The sequence below is a fragment of the Trachurus japonicus genome, chromosome 3, assembly GCF_045865225.1.
Source record: "Trachurus japonicus isolate A0001 chromosome 3, Traja_1.0".
Lineage (NCBI taxonomy): Eukaryota > Metazoa > Chordata > Actinopteri > Carangiformes > Carangidae > Trachurus > Trachurus japonicus.
This window is the reverse complement of record NC_140909.1, coordinates 30,143,085-30,162,044: the sequence shown is the minus strand read 5'-3', so window position 1 is coordinate 30,162,044 and position 18,960 is coordinate 30,143,085. Positions and strand designations below refer to the sequence as shown.

The following is an 18,960-nucleotide window of genomic DNA, read 5'->3' as shown; positions in this document are numbered from 1 at the left end:
GTGTCTGTCACAAATTGATAAGATTACATCCCTCTGTGTATTATTTCAGTGAGGAGTGTTTTCATTTGTGTTGCTGTGATGGCCAGCCAAAACTAGCAGTTTCTAATTATTCTGTCTCTTTGGTGTCTCCAACAGAAATGCATGCGGTTCAACCCGGATGCGACAGTCTGGGTTGCCAAGCAGCGGATCCTGTGCACACTTAATCAGAGCCTGAAAGACGTCCTCAACTATGGGCTTTTCCAGCCGGCCAGCAACGGGAGGGACGGCAAGTTCCTGGACGAGGAACGCATTCTTCGAGAGTACCCCCAGCCAATCAGCAAGGGTGTCCCTTCTTTGGAGGTAAAAGGTTGTTACTCCCTTGAGGAGGGATATACAGTATATAGGCTATTCTATATGTAGGGGGTGGGTATCATTTCATTTTTATCAATCCCAAGTACAACTCTGCTCACTGAATCCAGTTTTTATCTCTCATCAGTTACAATTCCAGTATTTTGTTAAGAGAAACACACAACAAGTGCTGTATTTAAACAACCATTATTAACCTAGTTTTACTTTTGTCATACCATAATCACAAAATATATTGTCATGAGAATTAAAGTATATCAGAAAATGAAATATTCCTCTTTCTTACAAGGGGTGATAAACAAAAACAGTAACAAACCAAAATTATGTGAAAAGATAATGGGAAAAAAATACTACTAATAATATTTTGCCAGTTGCAACAGTCTGCTTCATGGCTAAAGTCAATTGAGTTTTTGAACTAATGATGTCAGGTCCTCCAGGCAGATTAGTAAAACTATTACAATGCTCACTCACTTCACTCAGGAGTACAGCTGATACAGTATATACAGACACTTTTAATTTTTATTTATTTATTTATTTTTTTGGAGGACAGTGTACAGCATTCAGCACTCCCTTCAAAGGGGTACAGCCCAAGATTTAAAAAGATTTAAAAAGCAAAAACTGTGTGCATCTTAATTAATCCACAGGTCTTGGAAATACTCAGCCCTATCTATAATTTGATATGATATGATTTATTATAAATAACTTCTTTTGAGCTTCAGTTGTCCATTAAAATTCTGTGGTGGCCCAGACATATCAACGAAATACAAAAGCCAAAAATGAATGCTGTTTTTACTTGTTTTAAGGCTTTTACTGAACTGATCCTTTCATCGTTTTTTAAATTATTGGTTAGAAATTTGCTTCATTTCTCTGGTCATTGGAAATAATTCTGCTACTATTCAACGCCTGAACCTCCTGTTAAAAAAAGTAAAAACTGATCCACCTGAAAATTAAAAGTATTGACAAAGAAAATGCAATCACTTCTCTTCTTCACTTCTCCTAAAAGGCAGAATCTATTGTCCCAAAGTCAGGGTTACAGTGATGAAATGTGCAGTTAATAAAGACAACACATCTCAGACTTGATCCCCCAGTGATCCCCCTCTACAGGAACAATTGCTTTTAAGGTGTGCACACAGGCACAAAACAAACAGCTTATGAGACTGAGAAAAAGGTGATCGGGTCCCATATGTGCACTTTTATTGGAAAAGGGATTTAACACAAATCTGTCTTCACCCATTTGCTTTTTAAAAAAAAAAAAAAATGTGTCTTTCACTCACCAGTTTCGCTACAAGAGCAGAGTCTACAGGCAGCCCAATGTGGACGAGAAGCAGATCGCCAAACTTCACACAAAGGTATGCACTATCTATCTATCTATCTATCTATCTATCTATCTATCTATCTATCTATCTATCTATCTATCTATCTATCTATCTATCTATCTATCTATCTATCTATCTATCTATCTATCTATCTATCTATCTATCTACAAACAGTTTGTCTCAAAGGGCTTTGTTACGATGCCATGTAAAGCCCTTTGAGACAAACTGTTTGTAAAAACGGGCTATACAAATAAAATTGCCTTGCCTTGCCTTGCCTTGCCTATCTATCTATCTATCTATCTATCTATCTATCTATCTATCTATCTATCTATCTATCTATCTATCTATCTATCTATCTATCTATCTATCTATCTATCTATCTATCTATCTATCTATCTATCTATCTATCTATCTATCTATCTATCTATCTATCTATCTTGGGTTTCGCCATTTGTAGATACAGGCTCACACAGTGGTTGGCTGGAATCCCAAAGCTTTGTAACACTTTCCAGACTGATAGATGTTATAATAAAGTTACATAATAACAGCGCTAGAGTGGGAAATAAAACAGCTTTTCGCCTGTTTTACAGCTACCGCTACCGGTTGCCGCGAAATGCATTCTGGGAAACTCGTATACTGCATACTGCGATGAGAACGGCGTCGGTCTGCTGAATTAGTATACTGAATCCCATATTCAGTATGCAGTATACAGTACATACTAACGCAGTATGTAGTAGTACGGTAGTATGCGGTTTCGAAAACAGCCAGTCTCTTTTCTCTCCCCTTTGATTGGGAATCCCCCACACCTGTCAGCTTCCCTGGGCATTATGGGAAGTTTCCCCCTCTGGAGTCCTTCTGGGCCTGCTTAAGGAAATGTACCTGTCTTCCAGGACATGCCCCCCCACAGGACCTGCAACATATATATATATATATTTATATATATATATATATATAACAAAGTTATAGAGGGTATCACACTGACATCGACAGTGTGTACACATTGTTTGCTGTGCACCAAAGGATCTTCTTCCTGCAGCGACCTGCCTGACAGAGCAGCAAATAGAAAGCTTTCAGAAAGTAGATAAAGGAAGCGGAATCACTCCTTTGTTATGGCTGGGTAACACTGGCAGTAGGAGATGATCTGAGAGGAGAGCTAGCATGAGCAGCTGAACAGCACCAAGCTCAGACTGTGGACCGGCCTTGGGGAGGTGCAGTGTGAAAACACAACAGCGACGACTGTTTCACGCCAAAGGTGCTGCCAGAATAAAATAACTGCAAACAGGACCAGCTCTCGCAGATTGAATAAACTGTTTGTGGATGTTTGTTTTAATACTTGGCAGCCTCCACCATGTGACAAGAAGATGGTGAAAAAAAAAACCCCACAGTCAGTCAATTGCGGAGTTATTTCTCTTTTTCTGTGGTGGTTGATGAAAATCTCAACCTTTGGATGCTGCTCAGAGGAAATCAGGCCCCTCCCTCGCTCTGTTTCTGTCCCTCCCACATGAATTGAAGTCAAATCTCTACAGTGAATTGAAGATTTTCAGCCTCTTGGTGGTTGTGTGTGCGGCTCGCTCTGGGCTACCGTCCCACAGCTACTGTAATCCTGTAGCGCAGCCAAAGTATAAGTGTCTCTGGCAGCACTCTGTTACTGGCACACTGGGAAACTGTCTGACAGCTGCTCTGATTCTACAGGGGAGGACGGGCGACCGGGGAGGAGGGAGAATGAAAAAAAAGAGAAAAGAAAAACATGTTGTGTAAATGTGGAGCAGAGAGATGAATCCACGCGCAAACACTTTTACTCTCAAACCTAATTAGCCAGAAAATATGGCTCCTCTATAACACACATTTATTTTTGATGTGGAGTTGATTCTTGCTCATTTCTTGGCCTGACTCAACTTTTTGGAGCTAATCCTGTTTGTCATGCAGTCTGGAGCTCTGTGGTTGGCTGAGGCTCACACTGTGACAGCCAATCAACCGTCAGCATCCCAACCTGTTTCAGTAGAGGGGGAGGAGGAGAGAGGGAGAGAGAGGTTACCATTCTCCAGAGTCTGATTCACTGGGCTTACACACACACACACACACACACACACACACACAAAGGGGACACATCAGCTATATTAAATAAAACATTGCATGAAAACACGGGGTCATGTGCATGAACCTTTGACATTTCCAGATACTGAACTGGCAGTGACTCATCATGGTTGATATAAACAGCTTCTCTCTGCATCTGTGCTCAGACCCGTGTTTTGGTTTCAACAAACTGTCACCATGACTGTCCTGAAATTATCTCCAGGTAGGCAGAGCATTTAACTTAGAAACCAGTGAGGAGTAAAGTGATAAAGCTTAGCTAATACAATCTATTAATAATGTGGGTGTGAAGTTTGAAAAAAAAAAAAAACATCTCACTGGAGCTGAACAAATACTGTACAGGTGGTTTGGAAGGATCAGTATGAAGAGTCAGATCCATGACATGTTTTTTTTTTTTTTTTGTTCATTAGTCAAAGGAACTGATAACTATAGTGCTCACAAATTCAGAAAACAACTACATCAATTTGACTGCATGCATGCTGCAAAAACTCTTTGAAAGAGAAGTGAATTTGGGAACACTAAAAAGCAACGACCCCAGCTAAAGAGTAATGCTAAGCTAACAGTAGATATTAGCAATAGTATCTGAGTATCTGTGATAATAAAATAAACCAAACAAATGCCTCTAATTTTCAAACACCCCTGCATGTGTTTTTTTAAGCTGCAGTGAGTTGAGCCCTCAGGGCCACCGTAGATAACAGTTTAGAAAAAGCCACCAGCAGGGATGTGGTGAGATGTCATGTTCAAGTGTTGGCCCCTTGAATCAGCGCTGTTTGTGTAAAGTTAGAGAAAACAAAAAATATCATGTGCTTGATGATGATTTCCAAAAATGTAATATTTTGATACAGCCTGGCCCCTGAATCTCAATATACAATATTTGTTAGTAGATAATTATGCATAGTAGATGAGTATGCCATCGGATTTTGTATTTCAGCTAGCAGTGCTGCCATTAACAAAGTAAAGCAGTTCAATGTTTTATTTGTCAAATTTCTGAGAACTAAAACTTTAAGATGTTGTAAGAAAAAAATGCATTTGGTGGAAATATATCATAAGATTGATATAGATATAGATATAGATTAAGATTTCTGGTTCAAGGTTATTGTCCAATGCAAAAAATAGAAAACCTTTTGCATTTTTACATTACCTGAAGGGAAGGGTCATGGGAGGGTGAGTGGAAGGAGGGGTTCAGCCTTCTCTAATTCCTGCTCACTGGTCCTTTAACTTGGTCTTGGAGCTTCAGGATCAGGACGTCCCCAGCTTTAGCCCCCTCCCACCCTGCCTTTGTTCTCCTCCTCATTTATTGTTCCTCCTTTCTTTCCAATCCATTCTTTTTATTGCTGCCCATTGTCTTCTTTTTTCTTCCACTACCTCATTCTTCTCTCCTCATTTCCTCCTCTCCTTCGGGGAGCTGCTCTCTTATCTATTTTTATCATGCGGCCTGGAAAGAAAGCAGACAGGAACAGAGCAGAAAGGAACCATTTCACACTGCACAATCGCCACAGTCTGCATCCCATCATCTCCCCTCCTGCTTCCTGATTTCAGCAGCCTTTTATTCCACCTCATATTCTTCCATCTTTAACAGCTTCAAACCGTTTTCCGAACACTTCCACTTTTCACCCTCGGTTATTTTTGACCCTCTACACCTTTCTGTCTCTACTTCTATTTTCGTCTTTCTCCTCTCTTGTTCTCTCTCACACCTACCACCATTTGTTCTTTCTTCTCACTGTAAAAGCTCTCTCTCTCTCTCTCTCTTCCTCTGTGGTTGTGCAGGCCAATCTGAGGAAGTTTATGGACCTGATCCAGCATAATCAGGTGGACAAAGTGTCTAAGATGTTGGAGAGAGGCTTCGATCCTAACTACCATGACAGCGAGACAGGCGGTAAGGCTGCATCCTGCACACAAGCACCAAACACTGAAACTCTAAAACAGAAATCTGCAGCAGACGTTCATAAACACAAGAGCTCACAAAGAGAAAAATACTAGAAAGAGCCATTCATCTGAACATCAATAACCCTCATTTATATCAAGTGCCTGGCACAGCTCCAAGAAATGTCCTTCATTACTCTGAAGACGACATAGACAGTGTTGCCACCAGCTGCTTGCTCAGCCACTTGGTTGAGTTTCAGGGAGTGTACGTGCCCTTCTTTTCCCTATAAGAGGGGCACAGTTGCTGGTCTCCAGTGTTTGGACGCGTGCTAGTGCAGCTACCAACAAAAGGTGCCCAAGGCGAGGGTTTGTGCTAAAACACACATTTATTTTAACAAAATACACAATACCTCCTTGGCGGATGGGACACGAAAGCACATAAAGACACGGTCAAAACTGTATGCCTTCAACCAGCACACCTGGCACTAATTGTCCTGGCCCTAAATACCCCCGCGACCCGGAAGTGCGTGACGCCACTTCCGTGTCAACGGAGGTTACAACAATAAAACCCGCCAAGTACAAACACCAAAATAAAAGCGCAAATATGGCTCCTACACACCGGGCCCCAAATTGCTTCTGGGAGCAACCAGGGCAATTTATAAACATACATACATAACAGGAGCCATACAACAAGCAAACAGTAATAATCAATATTCAGTCAAAGCTGTGGTGGTGGGATGGCAACCAGCAGCCCCAATGGCTCCGGTGGCAGACCGGCAGCTCCAGCAGCTTCCGCTGACGATGACCCGCAGCCCCTATGGCTACGTGATGAACGGCAGCTTCGGCTGGTGGCCCCAATGGCCACGGTGCAGACCGGCAGCTCCAGCTCCAACTGCTCCGCGGTGACGACCCGCAGCTTCACTGCTCCGCGCCGCAGCCGCTCTGTTGCCGCCGCGCCGCTCCACCGCCCCGCTGCAAGTGCAGATCCGCAGCCCCAATAGCTGCGGTGGCAGCCGGCAGCTCCGGCAGCTCCGTTGACGGTGACCCGCAGCCCCTATGGCTACGGCCACGGCAGGCAGCTCCCGCAGCTCTGCTGACGACCAGCTCTCCACTCGCTCCGCTGGCTCCAACATCCTGCAGCCCCTATGGCTCCGGTGACGGCAGCGACCTGGCTCGGTGGTGTGGCGCGGCTCAGGCCTGATCCCTCGCAACACGAACGGCGTTTGTTCTTCAGTGAAGACAGTTTTGACTTATGTACGTGCCCTTCTTTTCCCTATAAGAGGGGCACGGTTGCTGGTCTCCAGTGTTTGGACGCGTGCTAGTGCAGCTACCAACAAAAGGTGCCCAAGGCGAGGATTTGTGCTAAAACACACATTTATTTTAACAAAATACACAATACCTCCTTGGCGGATGGGACACGAAAGCACATAAAGACACGGTCAAAACTGTATGCCTTCAACCAGCACACCTGGCACTAATTGTCCTGGCCCTAAATACCCCCGCGACCCGGAAGTGCGTGACGCCACTTCCGTGTCAACGGAGGTTACAACAATAAAACCCGCCAAGTACAAACACCAAAATAAAAGCGCAAATATGGCTCCTACAGGGAGATTCAGGTGCTCAAGGTCCAGAGAGGATGGAAGTGAGAGATGGGTGGAGTCACTTCTAGAGCTGAGGCGGCAAGTAGTCCTTTAAATCTCTCACTAAAGGATCTGTTCTTTTTATGGGTTCAGTAATTGGTATGGATACATACAACACATGTGGGAAAACATACTAACTCGATGAGCACAAACACTTTTTTTCTTTTAAAGCTCCCTCTATTTCCATCCTCTTCTTTTCCCTTCTTCCAAAAATCATCTCAGTGTAATTTTATATCTCCTCTCTCAGGCGTACTCTCGAGCTCTAGTAACAACAGGTCAATATCAGCCAATCAGAAGAGGAGAGGCTCTGGACCTGTCTTCTGATTGGCTGACTGTTTTCAGACTGATCCAGCATTAATAGAGCAGATTTCAGGTAAAACACTCAGAGAAACCAAATCTTGTAAGTGTTGGATTGTTGTTGGGTGTCCAGGTGGGCGGGGCTTGGTGACTGTGGACCGAGACCTCAATATAGAACCTAGACCTGTTTTACCTAAAAAACAAAACAAAACAAAACAAGATGTATGTATCCTTTTTTTCTTTTTCTTTTGTAAACTGTAGGTTTTATCTATGTGTACCATAATTTTGACTTCTTCCCAATCTTCCCAATACCCTGAAACAAGAGAGATGACTGGACTTAAGTTTGTTTTTAAAGGTAGGCTATATTGTGTAGGAATTACTCCCATCTAGCGTTGTGGTTGTATATCTCAAGCAACTCAATCGTATTTTTCATGCTGCATTCACCTGAAATTGGGCAGACGGCAGACAAACAACAGCCGCTGCACGTAACGGCATAAACAAGCCTCTATGTAAACAAGTAGTCCGTCAGCACAAGGCAAAACAATACACGTGACAATATGTTGTCATGGCGATGTGGTATTGTTTACCTGACCCACGTTTTACCGGCTTTCTCTCCACTTCTGTGACTAAAATGACATCTGGTTTGTTACTGACGGACGTTTTTCCTCCTCACAGTCCTCACTGCGTTACCGCGGTGACTTTTCACAGACGCCACCTCGACCTGAGCCAATAGCTCCGGTGTCTCCGCTGAGTTTCCGTGGTTTCCTACCGTCACGCTGCCACTGAACATAAAAACATGGCGACACCACATGGCAGCCAGCACCGAGCTTACCTGCTCCATGTAGATATGAATGATATGAACGGGTAATTCAGAGCTGAAAGGAACACTTCAGTTTGTTGATGGGGGGGATTACTGATTAATGAAAAACAGACCTTTGAACCAAATAATAGATTTTCGTGAATAGATAACAGGAGAAGTTACACAATGTACCTTTAAAGCACCAAAATGATGGAAACAGTTTTTACTGGTGGTGAAGGTCGGTGGATTATCTGACTCTGTCTGGAATGACATTATGTTTTTGAGCTAATTTAAGAGAACTGAAAACCTGAGGAGATAAAGTGAGATTGTATTACTGATGCTGGGGATCTCCAGCTGCAGCACAGAGCTCTGGCCTTGGTGCCAAATGTGAAGCCTGTTAAACACCTCTGATGTTCAAAAAGACACCTGAGCCAGCTGCCTCAGTGGAAGTGTTGACCTCTGGCAGCAGTGAAGCATCATGGTTAGGCTGTGAATATGTCGGGTGTGAACCAGGCATTTCTGAGAAGAGATGGTGTGTTCAGAGCATCCAGAGTAAACGTAGATATTGTAGCTTTGGCTGTGTGTTGTCAAACTGACACACAACAGTGAGAGGGCAGCCAGTGTCCGGGGTAATGGGCTGTGTCCTAATGTCAATGTGTTCTCAACATGGCTCACAAATGTCCCACAAAGACAACGTGAGCAGGTTTTTCACGTTCACCAGACTGAGATGATTGTTAAAACTCTCAGTCAGGGGAACAATAAAAGATAATCTCCAAACATGCACATATACTCACACATTGGGCCTCATTCACTGTGGAGCTCATCAGTGTGGTGAACATCAGCTTGTGTTGTCAGTTAACAGGAGAGAAATCCAAACCTGTCTCTCTACGGTGGCCCCAAATGTAAATGCAAATGTTTTCTGGATAATGAACACCCCATGTGTTTTGATGGTGATTTGATAATAAACAGTTACATGATTGTGTTTGTGTTCTTCCTCCATCCAAGCCATCCAGGCTAAATGCATTAATAACATTAAGACAAGAGTATAATCATGTAAGAACAAAAATTGACATTTATATAAATAACAGCATTTAAATAAAGTCATAAAAATCGGGCAAGAAACTTAAAAATTAGCAAATGCACAACACATGTGCATGAAATGTAGAGTTAATTATTGATATTATACTTAATACAATATCAGATATGTATTGATCAGGTGTTCAGGAAGCTGTTCAACATGTGAGGAGCAGAAAAACTAAAAGCTATTTCACCTGCTTGGTTCTGATCCTGTGGACACTGAGTTTACCTTGACCAGGTGAACCTGACTGGTCTGGGTGCTTCATCTGATTGAAGACGCATTTGGGTCAAACAAACAAGTAACACGATTTTGAAATCCTTGGCCCTGTAAATGGTCACTTCCATTTACATTTGGAGCAGTATCCAGCCCAGGGAGAGAGGCAGTCAAAGATCTGTGACACCGGCAGGAAACAGTCAAGGCTTTTAGTTGCGGCGCTGCAGGGGGGTCAGGGCGTCGGGCTAAGAGCTGTGCTTCAGGACTGAAAACCATACGAGGCTCAGCTGCAGCGGGTGCACACACAGGGACACTAATAAGATGGTGAGGATGTGTGGAGAGTGCTCTGTGAGGAGGAAAACCTTGCTGCTTTATCTCTGAAAAGAACAAAAGGAGCCCTCTGCTCTGAAGAGGCTGCTCTGAGTGCAGCGCCGTCTTCCTGGCCCCGGTGAGGAGGGATTACCTCCACAGATTTCAGAGCTGTGGACTTTCACCAGTCACCTGAAGCAGCCGGGTTTAAAAGCTCATGACAGCCATTTAGCTCTTGACTTGACCTAACGGCAACAATTATGTTTATTTACGACCGCTTAATGAATATGTCAGAGGTATCTCCGCGGTGCAGGTGCTTTTAACAAAAGCCGGTGAGTGGATAGAGAACTAAAAGAATTGGTCTATTGAGGGAAATAAAGGGTTATAAGGAGAGAGGGTTATTAAGCAGAGAATTGAGGTTATCTTAATGGTCTCTGAGAGCTATTGGTAAGGGAAGGCCTTATTGCTGAGGGGGAGAGACATTCTGTGGATTTGGACTTGTTGCTCAGGTAAAGCTCTCCACGTGACCATAAAACAGAATGCAATGAAATAAAAACATTAGTCTTCTTCCTGCTGCTTGCACCTGCACAGTTAGAGAAATCCAGACACGTCTCACCTCCTTTAGAAGAGACCATCCACCACCTCTTATTCTCCAACAGTGTGAGGGCAATGAGAAATTATTTTTTCACACACTTGCAAAGTTGCAAAAGAAAACCTATCACAACAATTTGGGAGGATTCATTTCCTCCGCTAAATGTTTTGTCCCTGTTTCACCGCACCGGACTCTGTTTTCCCTTGACCGCCTCACAGGAAGAAGATTATCACAAATGAAAAACAGAAATCACTCAGACCTAGTGGAGGCCTGTAACTCAGGGGAAGCTGTAGCCTGATGATAACAAAATCACAAAATTCACATTACTAATAAGCACACACTAAACACACACATATTGTTCATGTTGATAACATGTAGCCTATATAGGCTATATACATGATATAACATTGTTTAACTGTAACTCTCAGATCTGCTTTTGGAATTATAAACTCAGAAGAAGCTCCCGCACACTGTCTCACTCTCAATTAATTTATTAAAGCAACGTTTCGGTCACAACTGTGACCTTCATCAGGCATATGAAGAACATTTCAAACATGATTCATATATATACAGATATTCCCGGTGGGACTGACCAATCAGGGGACTGGGGGGCTCAACTTGTGATGAGCTTCACCTGTTGGGGGGCGACAACATTCAATTAACACATAGACACATCATAAAGTATAACATGATGAGTGAGAAAATTTAAAAGTATATATATATATATATTGTTTTAAAGACATTCTTAAAGAGAACCATATCAAAACACAAAAATAAGCTGTATATAAATAGGGGCAGCTGTACCAATTGTTAAGAAGTTCTATTTGTTAGTTTCTTATAAAAAACAACAGATATAGGGGCTATAATATCACAATAAATAGCCAACATTCTATATACAAAGAAGAGGGATATCCAGAGCTGAAGCTAAGGAGCGTGTTTTTAAAAAAAAAGTATCTCCAGCGGCGCCTGGATGCACCAACAGGGGCAGGAGGAGAGACTACAAAAAAGACGCTCCCAGGTGCTCTTCCTGCAGACCGTGGATCCTGCAGTAAAGGCAGACCAAAAAACAACATCACATTTACAACATTACATTTAATAATAATTCGTCATTAAGTCCCTTTGGTGACAAAGTCTGTAAGGTGAATATCCAGTACGCTTCCCTTCTTTTTAGGAGTAGATCGTGGTCTCCACTCCTAGGTGGCAACATCACCTGTTCTATACCACAAAAGCGGAGGGAGGCCACGTCGTGTCTCATTTTATTAAAGTGGGCCGCTACTGGATACTCATCATCCCTGCGGCGTATCGCACTCTTGTGCTCACTGATACGCTGTACCACACGGACAGCGAATCATGTAAACAACATGAGTGGATGCACAGGTAATGATTGATTTGATTGGAAACTTTTTTCCAGTGAGGGGGTGACAGAAATGGGTAGATTTTACGGTGTTATTGCATTGTGCGCAATTCCCACATCTGTAATTTCCATTTCCAATTGCGCACATTACAGATGTGGGAATTGCGCACAATGCAATAACACCGTAAAATCTACCCATTTCTGTTACCCCCTCACTGGAAAAAAGTTAAGCTAAACTCACCACACAACAAACGACAAAGCTATGTCAGCACTGTTAGCACAACTTCTCATTCACCAAAGTCCAGAGTGGTAAAATTCATTTGCACATCATCTCTGCACTCTTATTAAAAAACAAACATATAAAAACTAATTTTCAAGTTATGAACTGAGGATGAGCTTTTCACATGTGATAACTTGATTTAAAAAAAGCAGAACATACATTAATGTTATTTATTTATTTGTTTTTTGAGAATGAGACTCACATGTCACAGAATTAAATCATCAGCTGTAAATATGTACTTAATACTTGTAATACTAATAATAGGTGAAACAAAGGAAAAGGGAAAATTACAATAAAAATAAATGTATCAATAAATAACAAGAAAATGTGAGTAATAATCATCATAAGCATAAAGAAATCAACTCAAGATAAATAAAAGGGGGGAAAGGTTTTTATCTAAAATGTAATTACAGTAACATTTTTTTCTCTTGTTTTGATCCAAACTCACACAGGTCACAGAAAACATCTCAATGTGTGCTTCCAGTAATTAGACACCCACCTGTGCAGGTCTTACTGCAGTGTGGTCACATGTAGCCTGACGGATCATTTAACTTCACTTCAGCTTCACTGAACTGAATCTTCCTCTTTCTGCTGCCTCTGGCAAAGATATTCTCTCAGTTAAGATGCTCCACTTTGTGCCGTTTCTCCTGGATAGGCTGATGACACTGGTTCAAAGATGCACTTTACCTGAGACTCTCTCATAAATGAGGGAAATCAGGACACAAGTTGTCTTTTTTTATGACCTCATTCAGACTGAAATATACAGTGACGTCTTAATCACCTCTAATTATTTGTGACAGTTGATTAACTTGCTTCTCTGAGTCTCGTTAACATCTGTGTAGAGTTGATGATAACCTGATCAGTGACGAGAGGAAAAGATCTGAGATAAGTGTTAAGAGTTGATTCTCTATCAGACATCATTCATGCTAACCTCCTCTTCCTCTTTAACCTTTCTCACATTCACACTTTATTTGCAGCTTTTGAGCTCTGAACCACTTCCGACTTCACTTCAGCTGGTTTTGGCAGGTCACTGTAGAATCATTCAATCATTCAAACCTGAAAACCCATCACATCACTATTAAAGTATTTAGACCTCAGTCCACAGAGAAAAGCATACAGCCTGTATTAATGCTGCGTTCATAACAACTCGGAGGTCGGAATTCCCAACTCGGAAATTTTCGACTTCCGACATCATTGCGTTCACGCTGCAGGAACTCGGAAGAAAAAAAACATGGATACCCTTTTTTTCCGACTTCTGAGTTGTCTTGAACGCAGCATAAGAGCATTCAAACAAACTGTCAGAACTTGTGGAAACTTTGTGATGTCACAACTAAGCGGCCACTAAGCCCTGCCCACCTGGACACACCATCCAATACGGATTTGGTTTCTCTGAGTGTTTTACCTGAAACTGATCTATTCAGCCAATCAGAAGAGAGGCTCAGAGCCTTCTCTCTTCTGATTGGCTGACACCAACCTGTTGTTACTAGAGCTCCGAGAGAAGCTGAGAGAGGAGATGTAAAACCAGACTCTGATGGTTTTTATAGCTTCTTAAAGGGATACTTCACTCAAAATCAATAATTCACAAATACTCACCATCATGCCAAGGAAGGGTTCAGAGAACTTTTGGAGTCATCAAAACACTTTAGGAGTTCCAGGGGGGTCCGGCTGGCAACGTGTTTTCATATAAGGGCGGTGGATTGTGCTCGCTATTGATTCGTCCAAAACACACACTATGAAACATCCAAATACCTCCATACTGGTCGTCCGTACTGACCCAAGTGTCCTGAAGCCACGACGTGAAAAAGTTAAGAAAAAATGTATTTGATCTCTGTTTTTAGCTTTGTTGTAGTAGTAGCTCCCAGTGGCTGCACGAGATTTGCTGCGAGATGTCATCATACATCCAATGGTTTACAACGACGAATGAACATCTCGCAGCAAATCTCGCACATGTGCACAAACATCAACAGAGCCACTGGGAGCTACTGCTACAACAAGACTAAAAAGGATGTTTCATAGTGTGTGTTGGACGATTCAATAGTGAGCACTATCTGCTGCCATTATATGAAAACACGCTGCCAGCCGGACCCCCCCTGGAACTCCTAAAGCGTTCTGATGACTCTGAAAGTTCTCCAAATGCTTCGTTGGCATGACAGTGAGTAGAAAATTGGTGAATTATCGATTTTGGGTGAAGTATCCCTTTGAAGATAAGGCCCTGGAGAAGACATGGAGCCCTAAGACCTGCACTTGACTGGCTCTGTCAGGACGGATGCTTGTTGCTTTTCTCTTTCCCTCTGGCTGTTACACAAGACATAGTGCTCATACAGAGCGGTGCCATCGGCTAGGCAGCAGAGGGGAACACGGAAGAGTGGAGTCACATTCATTCAGGTGGAAAAATAACAAGTAAAGGCATAGATCACAATCTCTTTAAACTCCCCTTAAGGTGGACGTGGCAGACTTCCTATAAGTCGATAAATAGAGTTCAAATACAGATGGTTTTAGCTTCAGGGTTTCCCCCAGAAAACTTGTTAAGCCCGGTGGTAGGGTGGCACCGGCGGACCACCGGCGGCCCGTCGCCGAGCCACCGGTGCCCAAGCATGTTTTGTTGTGACAGGGGCCTGACCCTGACCATTGACTGATGGCAGGGCCCTGTAGGTAACGGATTCATTAATGGAGCAGTAGGTGTGATAAGGTGTGATTCCATAAGGCCTTATGATCAATGTTAAAAGTTGACTGGAAATTTGAAAATATTATCATAAACATCTGTTATTATAAGACATTTATGTAACATAATTAAACACCAGCTATAGCAGAGTCTTACAGAAAGGCACTCTTGAAATGCTGTTCAATAACCACAAAAATAAATAAATAATAATAATTATAATTATAAAATAATATTTATATAAATAGCATCAACTGTTTGCATTAAAAACTAAAAAGAACAACTGCCTGGTGTCTCCTTTAGCTTTATTTCTCAGATTTTATTTTTTTTATTCTCCGAGATTTTTTATCTGGAGCATAGGCTACTGTAAAAAGATTTGGAGTCACGTAATGACGTACCACGCTCTTTTTCCAGTCAGTCGTCATGGAAACGTGACACGCGGATTTACTGTTTGGACCGGAGAAAACAAACGTGTGTGATCGCGAACTTTACAAGCTGAAAAATGAAACAATGGATCATTTTCACATCAAGGCAAAGCCCCGCGGCTCACAGGAGTCCGGAGATCTGACCCTGCAGGGGACGACGTGCTAACAGCTAACAGCTAACAGCTGCTACAGCAGCTGATTGAGCCTCTGGAGCTGCGGCTCGGCTCACGTTAACGTGGACTCGGTGCGTTCAGAGCGATAGATATAATCGCTCTGGGTGCGTTCCTCTCGGTCAGCTGGTGAAGCAGCGGTCTGATGAGCAGGATGTCCGTGACGTGTCCCGTTATGCGCGACGAAGTTGTGACGTTGTCAGGTGATGAAAAAGACACCTGATCACGTGTTTATGGAGTATCAAAACTGATTTTAAAAAATTAATAAACGATGCTTAGCCTGGCGGGGGGGCAAGTAGCGTCTTCCTTCACAACAAGCCTCACCTCTCAGCAGGTGGTCGTGATTATGTTCCTCTACAGAGCATGTGGCATCTCCACAGGAGGAACACTGTTGACTATCTTACAATAAAACTAAAGAAGCTGCAAGATAGTCCCCCATCCCCTGACTTCACAACACAAACCAGGAGATCAGTTTATTTAGACTATTTAGACTGAAATCACTGTTTTTAACCCCTGGAGCTGCCAAATCCTTTACAGTACCTGCATGTTTCACAGCTGCAATTACAGTTTGCTCAACAGACTCAGTGTTGTTGTGGGTGCAACAGCAGATGAGTCTTGAGGCTGAGGTGAAACTTAGAGCAGACTCATCTGAGGGACATAATATGATCATTTCACCTGAGATGATAATTATCACATTTATTTTTTCCTGCAAGCTGTGCCGTTGCAGAATCAGCATCAGACACTGGAGTTGTAAGCTCTGCTGCTGAGGTTTTACCTGCAATAATTAATTTATGTTTGTTTATGATCTTGTGAAAACTCATAATACTGTAGTTTGTTAGCACATTTTCTACAATTATAAAATGTAATTGTTTCTGCTTTGTCAGTCATAGAAACATTGTGTCCTTGCTTTGTTTTCCCAGAATGCCCACTGACATTTGCAGCTCACCTGGATGGCATGGTGGAGATGATCAAGGTACTGAGGAACGGAGGAGCTCACCTGGACTTCAGAGCCAAAGATGGCATGACCGCCCTGCACAAAGCCGCAAGGTCCAAGAACCAGGTCACACTCACGGTAAAGGACCAGGAAGACCTGTTCACCTTTTCACCTGTGCACCTGTGATGTCACAATAATAGCCTGGTGTTTTCCAGATCGACATGTGCAGCACTGGTTTTACAGCATCGGGGTTTTGTAATGTCACTGAAAAGTGTGAAGGCTGAACAGAAGGTTAAACATGTTGGTGCAGACCAGCTGAGACAAGAAAAGATTTAGTGCACTTTAATAAACAGGCAATTTACTATCACAGTGTTCTTTCTTGTTTTTTCTCTGCTGTCATTTTAAGCTTCAGCTGTGATATTTTAATTAGTTGCAGTATGTCTTAAAGCTCCATATTTTCAGTTCTCTGTTTTATCTCAAGTGTTGATCCATATATATTAGTGGATTTAAGAACCAAAAAACATCTCACTTTACATGTTGTTCGGATTTTTAAATTCAAATAATGATTAAAGGGACAACGAGGAGTTTTGGAAAAGCGAAGCGTTTTCACACTACATTTATGAGCCTCTGCGCGCACCGTAAAATTCTTTGACCGGCGCAAGACGGACTCATGTTTTCATTCATCAATAATTAAAGTCAGAGGTTCAAAGAGGTTCAGTTACCGTTGAAGTCCTGACCATAAACGGCGATTCAGCTGCGTTACGCCACGAAACCGAAAGTAAGGAAATGCTGGTCGGCTCGACCAGAAACTAATAATAACAAAATAACGATAGAGACAAAACGATATATTTATCGAAAATGGGCCCATTAACAAGTGTGGGTAGCGGAGATTCATCCACATTAACGTGAGACTTTTTTATAACCGAATAGAAACTCCTCATTGTCCCTTTAAATAATGAAAGCCTTGACACATGTAGTTATTGTTACAGTAGCATAATTCATTAAAGCTTCTCTTATCAACATTATATTATATTATATTATATTATATTATCAATATATACATTTTATTTTAAAGGTACCATATCTTCCACTTTGAGATGAGGTGGAGTTTGATTTTTGAAATCAGGACAACTCCTCCTCCTGGTTTTAATGCTCATGCATGGACATTGACCTTCAAGCAGAGCTTTACTGTAGAAATGAGGTTTATTGTGATGATGACAATTGTTATAATATTTCTGATTTGGCTACAGACCTTGATTGCTTCATCATATGTCAGCCCCCTCTCCGATCCAGTCACCAGCTCACACTCACACCTGCCTGTTGTCCTTCCTCAGACGCTGCTGGAGCTGGGGGCTTCTCCAGACTACAAGGACAGCCGTGGTCTGACTCCTCTGTACCACAGCGTGGTGGTGGGGGGGGACCCGGGCTGCTGCGAGCTGCTGCTCAACCACCACGCTGCTGTCTGCTGCCAGGACGAGAACGGCTGGCACGAAGCTCACCAGGTAATCACACACATAGACGGAGAGATACATGCACAGGAACACGGGGAGGGTTTTGGCTGTGTGTTTAGCTGGAGCAGCTTGTGTTGGGAAAGCATTACTAAAGCACACACGGACACACACGCAGCCTGCTGTGGCTGTGGGCGACCGTCTTGGCAGCTGTTCCCTGCTGAAGTAGATAAAGCCATTTAAAGGGAGCCACCCTGCAGCAGTGACAAACTATGAGCGTCTCCACACAAAGCGCCGTGCGTGTGTGTGCACACGTTCAGGCCATCAGCTTTATCAGATCGCTTATATCTCTCTTCCTGTCAAGTTGCAAAATCTCTGCCTTCTCCCATCTGCCCCATTTCAGACAGGATAACAATCAGCTGTCAGACAGGACAGTGAACCCCTAGCTGCACCCAGAATGCCTTGGGGCCATGAAAGGCCACTTCTGAGTATTTACAGTGATCCACGAATCACTAATCCTTCCTCACAGCCTCGGATTCACACATGTAAAAATAAACCTACTGTAACCTTCGTGATGTTTGTTCCAGTATTGTGTGAACAAGTAAAAACGTCAGCATCTTTATCATCATTATCAGTATATGACCACTTAAATGATCTGAAAATCCAGTTAAGGCCCCCACATACTCTGGCGTACATGGGTCCGTGGAGGTCCGCGCGCACTCGAGGCGGACTCAGAGCAGACCCAAAGCGGACGTCCGCCAGACCCGTCCGCGCAAAGCTCAATATTTACAACCACGCGGACTCCGCGTACGCATACTCGGTGTCACACAATAGACTGTAGGGCTGGGACGATATGCTTTTCTCCCGATTCGATTCTTCTACGATTTTTTGGATGGCGATTCGATTTAAACTGGGATTCTACGATATTGCAGATTCTCTCGATTTTTAGTCTGCATTTTTAACATTTATCTGCACACAAAATACTGTAGGAGCCTATAAATCAACATACTCCATTATAAAGTGAACACAATTGCTTACACAACACAATATTTAAAAAAAAATTTAAAAAAAAGTTTAAAAAAAATCGATTTTTGAAAAAAAAAAATCGATTTAAAAATCGTCAAATAAGATATCACGATATTTATGT

At 42.6% G+C, this 18,960-nt stretch overlaps 1 protein-coding gene across 4 annotated transcripts in view; it reads left to right on the top strand.

Annotated features, from left to right (window-relative positions):
- The window catches only part of LOC146990132 (SH3 and multiple ankyrin repeat domains protein 2-like), a 233,315-nt gene that overhangs the window by 99,962 nt on the left and 114,393 nt on the right, over nt 1–18,960 (top strand). For all 4 annotated transcript variants that reach the window (XR_015035061.1, XR_015035060.1, XR_015035058.1 and 1 more), the window contains exons 4-8: nt 136–339; nt 1,623–1,694; nt 5,520–5,628; nt 16,352–16,503; nt 17,700–17,867. Coding sequence is in view for 1 of the 4 variants with exons in the window: in XM_085769271.1 (XP_085625397.1) it covers nt 136–339; nt 1,623–1,694; nt 5,520–5,628; nt 16,352–16,503; nt 17,700–17,867 (705 nt within the window). In the remaining 3 variants the exon portion in view is untranslated. The remainder of the gene's footprint in view (nt 1–135; nt 340–1,622; nt 1,695–5,519; nt 5,629–16,351; nt 16,504–17,699; nt 17,868–18,960) is intronic.